Below are 15,618 nucleotides of genomic sequence, written 5' to 3'. Positions count from 1 at the left end.
GACCCCAGCAGCGAGAAAAGGGAAGAGCAGACACTCCCGGGCACTCTATTATCCCCCTTGTGCGCTTGGGAGGTGAACTGCCAGCCCGTGTTCTGCCCTGGAAGGCGTGGCGAGGCAGGACTCACAAAAAGGCAGCTGCGGAACTGGGCCATCTAAAGAGGAACCAGTAAAGAGGAAGCCTAGATTCAGCACTTACCTGGCAATCATTAAGTGCAGGGGGAACAGCTGCCTGAGATAGCAGAGCCCCCTGACTGAGCTGTGCTGCCGTTCACAGAGTCTGTGGGGGCCAAGGTAACTGTGGCATCGGTGGCGAGAATGAAGTGCAGCCCTGGAGCAGAGGAACCTGGGGGCTGTCGATGAGCGACCACCAGGCGCTACTGGTGGAGCGACTTGCCCTGAAGGAGCCTGAAAGAAAAAGGACCGGACAGCGGCAGTGACAAGGCCCTTGACACCGGCCTCCAATGGTACCCGAGAGGAGCTGCTTGAGACTGTCTTTCCCTGAGGCAAGTGTGCGACGACTCAGGCCTACAACGAGCGACACCCCATCCAACTGTAGGAATATTGAGGGCCCTGAAGGGACAGAGGGCTGAAGATCCTGATTATTCCCTAATATACAGCTGTGTTAAGGCAGGGTGCTCCCTGGGGCCCTGGGTGCCACATGAACTAGACGATGGACTGAACGGACAAGGGCTCCAGCAGTAATTAAGGGGAGATCCTCAAGGCAAAGACTCCCTCTGCAGAGGGAGAACAGAGTGGCAAAGGGGGTACTGATGAGTGACCCCCCCACCACTGCGAGCTGCGGCACAGGCCAGGGTGAAGAAGGGGCAGACAATTTCTGAGTTATACAGTATGACAAGGGACTCTGCAGGGGTGCCCGCTGTCACCCCTGATATTTGTCCTTGCAATGGAGCTGTTCGCTTGTCTGACTGAAGAGGGGAGCAGATACCTGGGAGTTCAGATCGGTAATCACTAGCATGAAATAGCACTATATGCGGATGACCTTATACTGTCTCTCCAGGACACAGGGAGAGACCCAGAGGGGGAAGAGGTACGCTGGAAGACTTTGGGGCTTGGTTTGGCTTGCAAGTGACCTGAAAGAAGTCGCAGCTATTTCTCTTTAGAGGCTGATGCTCCCCTGCCAGACAGATTGAGCGATCTTCGCTGGGAGCCTCACTGCTTACCATATCTGGGGGTGAAAATATACCATGAACGCCAGAACTTACTAGACAGTAATATAGGACATGCTATCAGATCCTTGTGATCCAGTGCTGGCAAACGCTTCCGCTGTCAGTAGCAGGCACAGCGGGCCCTGCTGAAAATGGTGGCCCTCCCTGGAGGTATAATACTTCTTTGCTCTGCTGCCAGTGTGGATTCCCAGAGCAGTTTTTAGGGAACTTGACTGATCATGGCCGTCATTCCTTTGGGACTCGGGCATTATTGAGAGCAACACGTCCCACTGATGAAGACAAATCGGAATTTAAAGTGGAACATCGCTGCTGGACCCAATGCCGGCAAAAAACGTATACACAGCTTCCCTATTCCTCAGCTATTCCCTTGAGTATGCTATACAGTTTGCCTCGTGGGGGACAATGGGAGAGTCTGCATGAACGGGTGGAAGTGGGAGTTGAAAAGGCAGGCGACCTGTTTCACGAAGGCGTGCTACTCCAGTTTGAGCCTCCCCCAAGGTCATTACCTCCTGCATAGAGCGGTGACATGTGCGTTTCGAGTGCATTGGAAATTGGGGATGTCAGCTCCACACCTCCACAACACTTGCTAATACATTATATGAGTGGCAGGCACCTTTAGGGCGATCTCCTGCCTCTATAGAGTGATACAAAGAGACACATTGCAACCACTGGAGGGATTTATGTCACTACCACGCACACTGTTACAACGCGTACCATTACAACGCGGTTGTAACAACGCAAGTCGTTACAACGACTTGCGTTGGGGGGGGGGCGCAAATTTAAAAAATATAATTTACTATTCCAACACCAGTCCCCGTGGAGAGTAGGGAAGGTGTTGGGATAGTAAATTAAATGATTTATTATCCTTGAGCGCCACCCAGCGCAATTCGTTGTAACAACTTTCGTTGTTATAACGCGTGGTAATGGTACTTTGTTGTAACGCGCGCGTTGTAAACGTTGTATACCCCACTGGAGACATTAAAGGCTAGCTGGGAGGAGGACCTAGGAATCCCCTTTCCAGAAAAAGATTGGGACAATATTTTAGCAAGGGTACCCAAAGTCTACAGGAACGTAAGATTCAAACTGATCAATTACTTTTCCCTTCACAGAGCATATATGACCCCCGTCCACATTAACAAATACTTCCACACAGACGATACAGCCTGCCCGAGATGTGGGGCAATAGGAGCGGAGATTAAACACATGGATGTGAGACTGCCCATCTTTAGTACCTTGCTGGGAGGCGGTCACAGCAGTAGTAGTGCACAAAATCTCAAGAGACATCCCCTACACAATGGGACACTGTATACTGGTTTCTCCATACTGCCAAGATGAAGGTCACGAGTAGATTCCAGGACCTAGCTTAAATAATCGCAAAATGTGAGATTACAAGAAATTGGAAAGCCCCTAGAGGGCCCAGAATAGTGGGATGGAGAAAGGATTTGAGAGATGGGCAAGCTTTGAGGAGGTAAGTGCTTCTTAGGGAGGTTAGGAGGGGTATTCGTTCCCTGGAAATTGAGAGAGCATAGGAAGCCTTGTAAGACTCTCTGAAAGCCACAGATCCAGATACCCAGGATCTCACTCCAGTGGGTTCACCAGTTAAGACTCCGCCTCTGCCCTGAGTGTTGTGCTTGCCATTGATAACAAGAGGATCCTTATTAAAAGTGCATCCCTCTTTGACTCTGAGAGAAGCGCCAGCGGAACTGAAGTGAATGATCAGATAAGTGCTAGGCCTCAGTCCATTATCAAACCAAGTTGTATCTTACTCATTGGGGGTGCAGGGGGAGGCAGTGAAAAAAGAACTTGAACATCAACTATTTTACGGTCAACTGCCTGTGAGTGTGAGCTCCAGCACCATGAACTCAAAATGCTTGGTCAGCAGAAAGAAGAAAATACTAACCAGTTACAAAGAGATGTGAGGTTATATTTTGAGATTAAAAAGTGAGCCGTTAGCTTATTTAGTAGAATTTGCAATATTCCAGTTTTTATAGCATAATCACCATTTTTAAAGCAATTCTGTCATGACTAAGTAAAAAAAAAATGATTTTCAAACTTCTTGAGAAAAAAAAATCAATATTAGCTGTGTAACATGTTTTTAGTACCGAGTGACCCTCCATTAACCAGAATCTTAGAGTCATGGAGGTAAATCAATAATTAAAGTAGATTAGTTGAAGAAACAAGATATGGGGCTGGGGTACTTTAAGAAGCAAATGGAATGGAAACTGAATGTTACTGGCTCAAAAAGGTATGGTTTGGGATTTAGCCTTGTGAATGGTAAAGAGAATGATCAGTTAAAGAAACCACACTGCACAAAGCCAATAGACTTAACATTCAGACATTAACCAGCCACTTATACCACACTAGGCCAAAGTACCACTATTCTAGTGCTAAGTACCGTTATTTTAATGCTATGGTTCACATAGGAAGAAATTATGATAGTTTGCATTTTAGGTGTTAAATCTCTTTCAAAATATAGGTGCTCTAAAGAAATCATGACTACAACAGACCAAATAAAATGCAATCCAGTCATAGTTCTAATTGTTTGTATGATGGAGGCAAAACACATTACCATTTATTACAACTCAGTTGAATTCTGTTTTAGGAGTCAGATGTAGGCAAATGTCAATACTATCCTGATACATTACCTTTTAGAAGTGTCATATATAGGGATAAATAAAAGTAATAAAAAGGAATTATTCAACTTACTTGCAACCACTGCAGTAGAAACGTCAGAACCTGTATCGGAATATGTTCTTCTGCGACTCTGTGAAATTCGATGCAATGATGAAATCGGTTCTCTTAGAGAGTGGCCACTCCTGTAGGAAAAATGTATCTATCAACACTATACTAAAAACAAAACATGTTTTAATGGAAAAAAAACACGGTCTGTAATGGCAGGAAAGGGTCATAGTTAGAAGCTTTCCAAATTAAAAAAAAATATGTTGAATTATGAGAACAAAACACGATTAATAGAACTGAACAAGATAATATGAAGTAAGCATACAACAAAGAATATATGAAAGGTAGGAAAGTGAGGTAAATAAAATAATGAGCCCCAAACTATGTTAACAAGAAATACAAAATATGTCAATTATAGTAACAAGAACAAATTAAAATACACATTCAGTAGATAATGTTCCTTAGAAATCGCCAATATACATTACATAGAAGGTGCCCAGAGTAATTACAAATATTTAACATTAATTCAAGCACTTCAGCCATCACTTTTTGTTTCCTCAATGAGTTGAACTAAGTGGAACCTATGTGCCCATAGGCACTCAAGATGAAACTTGCCTTAATAAGGTGACAACAAATGCAGATTGCTCGTGTTTTCATTCAGTGGGGACAGCATGACACTTTGAACGTCCCCTTTAGGGCAGGGCTCTAGTCCGATTTGCATCTGACTTACACTCATGCTTAACGGTTCACTGAACAAATCAACATTAGAATGGGATTTGCCCACAGTAATTACACATTGTTAAAATGAATTCAAGCCTTTCTATCCACCACTTTTTCCATGACTGTCCCGGAGTGTCCTGTGTATGCCCAGAGATGGGTCTATCCCCTTTCTCTATACTGTATACAGCAGCCTCATAATAAAACTCAGTAAGTCCTGTCTCTACCGCACACTATTTGTTGCCATTGTTCCATTGATATTATGGAATTGGGGGGTTTCCCCCACGAAGTATGAAATCAATATGATTGTGCCAGTATTAAGTGGGCAATACATTTATGCACTTGACCTGATGCAGCCGTGGAGGATATGTGTTTAATGCGATCATTATGAATAATGGCATTTGAGCCATTACTTTGCATATTCTATGTCCTAGAACAATGCGAAAAGTATATTACATCATATACAAGGCGAGAACATGCTTCAGCTAACAAGTTTTTTTAGGTTAAAAACAAATAAAGAGTAGTAAAAAACAAGTATAATTGATCAATTTGCCTGTGATGGATGGAGAGTACAATGCTAGTTAGTGCTATCTGACAGATCTAGACAACAGTCTGGTAGATCAGTTACTATTAGCTGTCATAACTACAGATGCTGCTAAGGCTTTTGACGCTTTCAGATGGAAGTTTCTTTTGAATAACTTTAGATTTCTTGGGATGTGCCACAAGTTCATTCAGGCAATTCAACAGATTAACATCAGCCATTCTGCAGAATAGTGTAGTGATCATTGGGGTGTTAAAGGATAGGGTATATACAGAAAGATGGAATACAAAGAGTTGCTCCTTCACCTGACTTTTTTAATCTCTGCATCAAACCTGCTGCAAATGGCAGGATAAGGGCATTGTTCACAATTTTTATGATTTGGGGGCAAGAAGATCGCCATGTATGCGGAGAATATCCCTATTTATACCCATTCAATTCTTCTCAGTGCTTGATAAACTGGTTCTGGTCATCTTACTGGGAGATATGTCTGAGTTACTCCGTTCAGTCTTAAATGATCAAACAGCAATACTTACAACGGTATTTATGTAGCTACCAATCTGGGCGTTCTGTTGACTTTAAACTTAGAAAAAGTGACAAAGCTTTTAAATGCAAAACTTGCATGTGGGAGCACGTTAGTTGCCCCATACCATTATAGGTAGAGTTAATATCACAACAGTTGTGATTTCAAAAAAATAATTCTGAACGCAATTCCACTGTACTTTGCAAAACGGAAAATGCAGAAATCACACTGCTTACTAGTTCTAATTATAAAAGCACATAAAGGACCTAAATGGGCATGAATACAATTAGAATCTTTTGGGAAACACAAAAATATGAAACGATTATGACTTGTTCCAGCCATTATCCAGATAAAAGGGTTATTTATAAGTACTTCAACCATTAGTAAAAAAAAAAAGCGAAATCACTTCTACACTTTTTACAAGCGAAACTGCACTCTAGAAAGAACGACTAAGGTGAACCTGGAGAAACTGCAAGTATGTATATGCCACAAAACTACTGTAGCTAACGACCTGCATACGTTTTCCCATTGTCCTGCTCCAAGTTCCTTTTGGATGGTGGTGGGAAAGAGAACTCACCACAGTCATGTCTGGTATCCCACCAGTGTACACACGATGAACAAGTAACTTACCTTCTGTAACTGCAGAATCCTCCCCTTTAAAATATCCCCAGTTGCTAAACTGGATCCGTTCGATTTTAATAGCATTGCCCTCACACACCAGTAGGTGGCGTTGAGCGTCACCACAATGACTTTGTTTTGCCCCAGTAACAAGTGGAGCCGCATTGAAGCACCACCCCTACCCACTAAGGTCAGTTTCTTTCTTGAGTCTGTCCGTACCTTCGGTGTCCAAGCCCAGCAATAATCAGTTGATTGTACCAGTCTGCAGATTCCTACACTGAGACTTTTTTTAGATAGGGAAACAGACCAGTCCACTTGGAGGAGAGATGGTGGTGAGGAATCTGCTATTAGAGTATCCACTAGAAAGAGCATTACCAAAGGTAAGTAACTCCTATTCTGATGGATACTTCTAAATGCAGATTCTTCATCTTTAGAAATTATACGAAAGCAGTAACTTGCAAAGTGGTGGAGTCTGTGGAATGGGTAATGCCAAAAGGTGCTTTAGGACCAAGCCGCTGTAAAACCATTCCCGCTGGATCTGATCGTCAACGCAGAAGTGCTTTGTGAACCAGTGTACTGGCACCCACATCGCGGCCTGACAGATGTCACAGAGAGGCACTCCACGTGCCAAAGCAGTGGCAGACCAGGCAGAATAACGCCTCAATCACTCCGGAGGCTGCTCCTTGGCTTGTGCAGAGCAGATCTTGCTGCAGAGGATTATCCACCTTGGCACTGTTCTCTTCTGCACTGCCTTGCCGGACTTTTCCCCAGAGAACCCTACAAAGAGATGTTTGTCCACAAGATAGCCTTTGATGCGATCGATCAATATAAAAGCTCAAGCTCCTCATGGGGTCCAGCTGATGGAGTCTCTCTTCCTCCTTTGAGGGTTTAGGTGGGGCAAAAAACACTGGAACAGTAATGGACTGTCCAATGTGAAAAGCCATCACAACTTTAGGCAGAAAGGGAGCCTTGTTACACGGTACCACTGTCTGGAAAAAAGGTGGCATAAGGTGGCTGCCCTTAAAGAGCTTTGAATTCGCTCCAAGTTCACTGGACAGCAGTGCATGGGGGCAAATGATGTACACATAAGGAAAGTGAGAAACAGATTAAGATCCCATTGTGGGACAACAAAGGATTTTGAATGGAATATTGGAGTGAAACCGTTCAAAATTAACATTATAATGCATGATTTGAACATGGACATTTGGTCCGGTAAACTTTAAAAAGACGAAGGGGCTAACAGATAGCCTTTAACAGTGCCCAATGGATGCCCTTGTTGGCCTGAGTTTGAACAAATAATGGCAAATCCAACAGTTTGGCCTGCAATGTTTAAGTATTGTGGATGCCACACTAGGCCTCAAACTTGTCTCAGCGCCCAGTGAAGACAAACTTAATTGAAGAACGCCTGGCAGTCAGGATGGCATCCACAACTTCTGGAGGAAGATCGGATGCCATCAACGGCCGCCACTCAATCTCCACGCATGGAGATGCAGATTGTGCAGGTTCAGGTGCATGGCCCTAACCTGCTGCCGCAACAGGAGGTCCTCCCAAAGTGGAAGCCTGATCGGAGGAGAGATGCTCATGCCCAGAAGTTCCAAGTACCACACTCTCCTTGCCCATCCCAGAGCCATTAGGATGACTTGGGTCTGTTCATTCCTGATCTTCTTCAGAACTTGTGGCAGGAAAGGTAATGAAGTGAAGGCTTACACTGATCCCATAGTCCACTTTGTCTAGAACACATCTCTAATGGAGATCCTTATTGGAAACTCCAGTGTGAAAAAGTTTTGACATTGAGCATTCTTTGCAGTTGCAAAATAATTTAACCAGGTTTCTCCCCATTGATGCAAGATGGCCAGTACCACCTCGAAGGGTAATCACCATTTGTGATCTGCCAGGCACTGCCAGTTTAGCTCATTTGCCTTGCATTCAAGGATCCTGCTAGGCGGTTCACACCCAGGAAAATGCCCTGTTGTTCCAGTCGACTCAAGAGGCAAAGTGCATCCTGGCACAGGACCCAAGAATCATCCACCCCACCCTGCTTGATGGAGTATCACATGGTTTTGTGTGAGAACCTGAACCAGTCTCCTTTTGATGAGTGGTAGCACGACCTTCACCAAAAAGAACAGATGATGGATGGGATGCTGAAATAATCAAACATTCAACCCCAGTAACAAATCTTGGTTAAATCCATTGTTTTTTGCACGCCACGCCATTGCACTTCAGACCCAACCATATGCAAATCAGTCTTGACCCCCTGTTCCCTGGACCAGAAAAAAAGCAACCTAGGACGGTTTTGGGGTAACACCCCTCATCAGCCTGGCTAGCTTAAATCTGGTGGCATAGTGAGTACGGGACCCAAGTCTGGGCATACCCTCCCGCGACAAAAGCAAAAAGAACAGATGGACGGAATGCTGAATTAATCAAGCATTCACACCCAGTCACAGATCTGGGTTAAATCCATGGTTTTTGTGCACGCCATGCCATTCCAGTTTAGCCTGTAACTACAACAAGTTGATGCAGAGACAGGTCTGATCCCCTCTTCTGTCTTCTTCGAGGTGACCTCCTCATCCCAGTAGTGACGCATCAGACACCACTGTCAGCTCTGGGTGGGACAGGAGAGGGAACTGCATCTGGTCCAATTACGGTTGATCCATCACTAAAGATCTTTTGCAGTCTCCTTGAAACTTAGAAGGAATCTGGAAAGTTCTCCTGGTGCTGACCCACAGAGGATGCTGAGAGACCCAGAACGGAGGCTGAAACTTCGGGGTCATAGCCCAAATGCCCTTAACTCACTGCGTTGGAAGGATGGTCTGAAACAGCACTATTCAGGATTGTTACAATTAAAGCGCTTCTCAGCGAACCAGCGGATAATGAACTCTATTGATGTTTGGAGGTTCACCATCACCTGGAGGTAGTTTATGACTGATTGCATCAAGCCTAACTTCAACAGCATCCTGACATGTGCTGTGACCACCACATCACTTTTATGAACACTCAAGAGGCACTGGTGAGATTGAATGGGAGCACAATACATTGAAAATGCTCCTGGCTCATCTTGAACCACAAGTAGCATATGTGGTACTGCAGGGCAGGTGCAGGAAAATATGCATGCTGCAAGTCCAAAGCCAATTTCAAGCACCTGGTTCGAGGGCAGACAGAACATGGGCCAGAGTGAGCATGTTGAATTTGTTCTCCCGCAAGAATGTTCTAAATTAGGACAATGGTCTCTCTCCTTCAATGGCATAAGGAAAGAGCAGGAGTAACAGACAGTTCCTATTTCAAAGACCAAAACCCTCTCTATGGCTCCTGAGGCCAAAAAAGCTTGAACTTCTCGGAGCAAGATGGAAAGGTGCTGCTAGCTCTAAGAAATGCTCTAACATAAGTGGGAGGTACAGTTGATCTAAAATTAATAGTAGAGCATAGCCTCATCTGTAGGGCGAAACCAAGACAAAGAGAAACTGGGAGTTTTTATGAGTGGGTTCTCTCCACTTCCAATCCAATAATCAAAAACACAGGAAAGGAAACTTACTTGGTAATACGTGTGTTGTTGCCTCTACCTTGCCATGTAAGACCCACATGCTTGATGTTATCCTTTGGCTGCTGGGTACAAAATGTCTGAGCCTCACTCCCACAGCGTGGGCGTGTGCCGCCTAGGGCAAACTAAAGCAGCTTTGATGTGGATGACGGAGGGTCAGGGTAGTTTGCTACCCTGATAGTCTGTGCATTGTTTGCTTGATCCCCGGACCCCAGAGGAACTGGAGTGCTTGCTGTGGGTGCTTGGCGGGGGTGCTGCACCAATTCACTGGACAAGCCTTTAATGGGTGAAACTGCTAAGTATATTGTCCTATGGACGTAGGAAGTCCCGGGGAACACACAGTTACTTCGGTTTCGTGAAAGTGTTGCAAGCTGAAACATATAAGGCATCAAATGACATGTCTATTAAAGACGCTCACACTTATTCAAAGAAGCTTGTGGATCGCATCCAAGCATGCAGCTGAAGCACCACAATAGTGCCAACTGCTCTGTCCAAGCAGTCTGTAATGTCCAGCCCAGAGCAGATAATATGCTTTGCAGTGTCCTGACCATCCTGGATGGTTTGTGACAAATTGGCCAAACTTCTTTGAGGACTGCTGGCAAGATGTAGGCAACAATATCCCATAAAGTATGGGTACACCATTCCAGCAAGCAGCTGGCATAGGCTGATCTGAGGCCACGGCTAGCCAAGACAAAAATCTGCTTCGCAAGTGTCTCACAGCATTCTAACTCTCTGCAAGGCAGAGTCGTGAAGAAAAAACTGGGGATCACCTACTGATGGAAGCATGCACCACTAAACTCTCAGGTGTAGGATGCATTAAAAAAAAAATCATGACAATAGGCACTGGCCTATGGCATCTGCTAACATTCCTCTTTATTGGAGGGGTCAAACAGGACTTAGACTAGGTGCAGATAAAAGGGTGTCAGTCATTGCCTCATTAAATAGGAGCAAACGTTCTGATGTAGTTTGTCTGTGTTGTAGAACCTCTGTGAGAACCTTGGTTTTGAATTTCATAGTGGGTAGCTGTAGGTCCAAAACCTCCACCTTGAGCCTCATCACCACGGTGTAGGAGGCACTAGTTTCTGTCATGGGTCGAGAGGGAGAAAACAACCCACGGTCAAGAGGGGGGTCATCCAACTCACTCGCATCTTGTTAATCCAGGGGAATATATTCCTTTTCATCATCACTATCATCGCCAAAGGCTGGTTGGCTATGGACAGATAACCAAAAAAGTTGGTAGATACAGGCATAGTTGTGCCTAAATTGGATTGGACTTGAACAAGGTTCTTCGGTACGGCGTCAAGACGCAAGGTTAGTAAAGATGGATTTGGCTTGGAGTTGGAAAGGATAATAGGGACAGATTCATACTCTGGGGACAGTGGCATGGGTGCCAGCATCGATGCCACAGGGAAAGGCATGGATTTTGGTGCCTAACTGGACGTCAGGTTCAGCATCAAAGCAGAATCAGATGAAGTTTCTTGAGGCACAGGTGGCGCTGATGGCAGGCCCACGAGAGGACTCTGCAGATCATTAAGTCCGGAAGGCATGCCAGAGGGAGCCGGCAGGGTGCAGAAAATTCACAACATAGCCGCTCGAGAGGTCTCAAACTGTTGCAATGCCAATAAAGGACCTGGAAACTCAAGGTGTATCAAGATCACTTGTGGAATCGGCTCTTTGGCAGGGAACCGAGAGCAGGGTCACGAGGCACCCTTTTGTCGTTGGGCGTGGCAGAATGGTAAGGAATCCCGCTTGGACTTTTTCAGCTGTCATTTATTCTTTGACTTACAGTATGACATGGGTGGCATAGGCTTTGACGACAACCTATCACAGGAACATAGTTAAGAGCAAGAAGCGATCCGTGCCCTTGACTTCGAGTGGGAGAGGGACTTCCAAGACTTCTTTCAGTGTTCACGGTCACCTCCAGGATCATAACGGCGCACTCATTGTCAAGACTGAGTCATGCACCGAACAAAACCACCAGACCCCATGGGGATCTATTAAAGACATTTGTGTGCAACAGAACCTCAAGGCTTACCCCCTGTAGTCTTAGGAGAGGACATATTCTTTGCACACTGGAAAAATAACTTAGTAAAAACTCATCAAAAGCAGAGGAAATTCTTTTTAAGTGAGCTCTGGATATGCTCTTGAAGGCACAGAAAGAAAGGAAGGAACAGATATCAGCATGCAAAGGGTGTCACTTATATGGACCTTCGTTTATCTCTTCATGGGAGGAACAAAGTCAGGGGGAGCATGCTCTTGACATCTTTTAGAACCAGTTGGGCACCTGAGGTTATTCTAATATGAGGAATCAACAATTAGAAGTATTCATTAGAAAGAAGATTGATTCAACTAAGCAGTATTTTTACAATGTTCGTTTATCACAAGTTCAAATTTGTGTGAAATGAATCAAAGGAGTACAATCACTTTGGATCACTGCCTCTTGCAAGTTAAGCGCACCATGGTGATGGAATCTAGTGTTGGTAAAATGCTTATACTATAGTTTGGACACCTTTAAATTAATGGTTACCAAAGTAATATGAAATAACGGGTTAGTTTCAATAGTATACATTTATGATTATTCTGCCCTTGATGGTATCATTACTGAAAATTAAACCAGAGAGAAAGACTATTAGCCGGCATATTAGGAGGTTAATTGAAATGTATGCCAAACACTTAATTGCGCTAGTTATCTACTCTTTTGGCATTTTAACCTTCATTGACGCCAAAAGAGACAATGGCCTAGATCAGGTTTTTATGAAAGAAAACAATAGACTTCCACATGTTAAATGTTACTCAGCAACAATTAATGGTATATTGCATAGAAACTCAGGGACATCATTTTAAGAACACTATACGTTCTAGCTAGCAGAGGTGTGCAAAAACACCAATTAAAAAGCACTAAACGTAATCTTATTTAGCATTGGTATATTATTATTTGGAAGTTTTATAAAGCACTGCATGTTGTCTTCTTTATAGTTCTGAGAACTGCAGGTGGGAACAATTCTGCATTAGAGTCGATGGAAGAAACAGAGTTCAATAGGCAAAGGGTGCCCCAGTTCGATATACTTTAATTCAGGGGTCTCCAACCGGTCAATCGCGAGCTACCGGTAGCTCGCCGAGACTGCCGGTAGCTCGCCGAGACTGCCGGTAGCTTGTGCTGCATGGTGCTCAATTTAGTAGCCTTTTAGTATCTTTTGGGCTATTCGGCCGAGTTCAGGCTACGTGTCCCGCCCTCACCCAAACCAGCTGCTAAGATTGGCTTAGCTTAGCAGCTGGGGTGGGGCGGGCGGGGCGGGCCGAGGAGGATGACGTTCCTCTGTATGTGTGATCTCAGACTAGTCTCGTTACCATTTCCATGCGCTCCCTGCCTTTCCCTCCCAGGCACCGCGCTAGTCACGAGTGCAAAGTGCGGAGCTTCAGCGGGCGTGGCAGGGCCGAGCTGCTGGTTCTGCAGGGCGCGCAAGCAGTGTAGAACTGCTGGGAACCGCGCCATCTGCCCTCCTGAACAGTACAACCTGCCGCCTTATCAACCAAGCAGCAGGTATGAGAGAGGCCTCTCGGAGGTGTTACAGTAATAGTTAACACTAATTTGTTACTTTTGACCAGGATACAGTTGTCACACTCAAGGCGGTCACGCAGCCTGGTATATATTTAATCAAGGCCCGATCCAGACTGAGATTTCCATTGTAAGACCGACTGACATGGATGGAAAAGCTTTTTCGTAGTGCTTATTATTTTTATTTATTATTATGTTGTACTAAAGAATTCCTTGCATGCACGGGGTTTGATTTAGTCTTCTTGTTTTTTTTGTCATTTGCTGTGTGAGGGAGGGTGTGTGCATGCAATGTGCATACTAGTATTGTACCCACCGTTTGCAGTGTTGTTGTGCTTTCAATCAGACTGTACCCCGCTCCATGAACCCTTCTCTGGCTCAACCCGTGCCTTGAGGATCCTTGCTACTTGTCTTTGCAAGTATAATTAATATGAACAGTTACTACTCTTACGACGTGATCGGTTTAATATTGGAGCACCAGCTTGGTTATGGAGTCAACGTGTTCTCAAGTCCAATATGACTGTCTTGCGCACATAAAGTACTGTTGTTATTGCTTATCTTTCCAGAACACACCACTGAGCACTTCATTTCAGGGCGCTGTCAGTGGCTTTCAGCACAATTAGACCACCAATGAAAACTCTTAGTTGTAGGCCCGTATGGAAAATGCAGGCAGGAGTAAAATGTTCTCTACTCTACTGGCATGCTCTTGCTGTCATAGACTCAGTGCTTTTAAACATGGCCCATCTGTATGAGATACCAAAACGCACATAAATCAGCTGCTGGTCAGTGGCCTCCAGACACCTGTAATGGATCTGGGACACCAGTCCAGGTCCTGGTCATACCAATGGGGTTTGTAGTATTTGTCACTATGATGAAGATTCAAGCCTTTCATGGTTGTGGATTTGGTGATCTCAATGTGAAAATATTATGCCTTTCATTGTGCATCCCCCGTATTATTTATTCATTTATTCTATCTTAATGCTTTATGTGTGCTGCTCAAAGGCCGGCTGAACACACATGCTGTTTTGACAACCTCAATTACCCAGTCGGTACTCTGTATTGGAGAGAGGACGTCAGATGAATAAGGCGGTTATGAATTCTACTGTCAATCACAGAGTGCACTGCTGCGTTAAACTGATGCTTTAAAATGCTGCTTTAGTAAATGTCTGCAAATTAATCAAACCAAGCATAGCATGCCTAGTACCTTATTCGGGGGGCATATTTAGCAAACTTTCACAGCAAAGGATAAAGTGCAGGAATGCACCATTTTAAATTTATATTACAATCATGATACATTCCTATCCTTTCCCTCCACTGGCATACACACTGCTGCCAAGTGGCAATGCATGCACCCTGTGCCGTGGTGCAAGGGTGCCTGCATTGCAGACAGATTTTTTCTGTGCAGGAAGGGGCACCTTCTTGCACAAAAAATTCCTCTGAGGCATTTTCCTCTTTCTGTGTGTGCTGCACAATGCAGCACACATTTAAAAAGGGGGAAAAGAGGAGCAATAAGGTATTTCTCCTAGTTACGCCTCACCTGTGGTGGTAAAGCATTTTTGACACATTCCCAGGTTCACCACTAATAGCGAATATGAGAATGTGTCAAAATATATGAGTGGGTGCTTGGTAACAGCTATGCTCCACTCATGGAACACCTCCCTGGGGCAGAGTAACGCAAAACAGTGACTTGCGCTGCCTTGCCTCCATATATCTATGAGGCCATTCAAGGCAAGGCAGGGTGGCTATGCGTGGCCTCATACATTTTGTACAGTGCAGATTCAACTTATGCATTTCAAGGTGCTGTCATGTGTGATAATGAAGAAAGGGGAGGCATTGTTTTGCAGTATTGTTAGTCGATGTGGAGTTCACCACATTGTTACTCTTGCTTACAGGCTTAACAACTAGTCATGGATGAAGAGCCTGGTCCCTCCAAAAGGGCAAAGAGCAAGACTTACTACTTCCATCAAGAGTGGGAGAACACATTTTTATTTACACAAATTAAAGACAACTGTGTATGTTTAATCTGTGGAGCAAAAGTTGCAGTAAGAAAAAAAGGTAATGTTGAGAGGCATTTTTCAACCAAGCACATGCATTTTGAGAGGAAGTTCCCTAAAGGAAGCAGCCTGAGGTCACAAAAAGTAAATGAACTGAAAGCTGCATTGCAGACACAGCAATCTTTGTTTACAAAGCCCACGAAGAAAGCCACTGCGGCAACTGAAGCATATTTTGTAGTTACTCATCCCTTGATTAGGAACAAAGCAACATTTT

At 44.5% G+C, this 15,618-nt stretch overlaps 1 protein-coding gene across 2 annotated transcripts in view; it reads right to left on the bottom strand.

The window, feature by feature from the left end:
- Nucleotides 1-15,618, bottom strand: part of PLEKHA3 (pleckstrin homology domain containing A3) — a 233,909-nt gene that overhangs the window by 7,811 nt on the left and 210,480 nt on the right. For both annotated transcript variants that reach the window (XM_086956203.1, XM_086956204.1), the window contains exon 7: nt 3,894-4,003. In XM_086956203.1, coding sequence (XP_086812329.1) covers nt 3,894-4,003 — 110 coding nt within the window. The remainder of the gene's footprint in view (nt 1-3,893; nt 4,004-15,618) is intronic.

Source organism: Lissotriton vulgaris, chromosome 2_1, assembly GCF_964263255.1.
Source record: "Lissotriton vulgaris chromosome 2_1, aLisVul1.2, whole genome shotgun sequence".
In the NCBI taxonomy this organism is placed as follows: domain Eukaryota; kingdom Metazoa; phylum Chordata; class Amphibia; order Caudata; family Salamandridae; genus Lissotriton; species Lissotriton vulgaris.
Note: the sequence above shows the minus strand (reverse complement) of the source record. Positions and strands in the feature narration are given on the sequence as shown.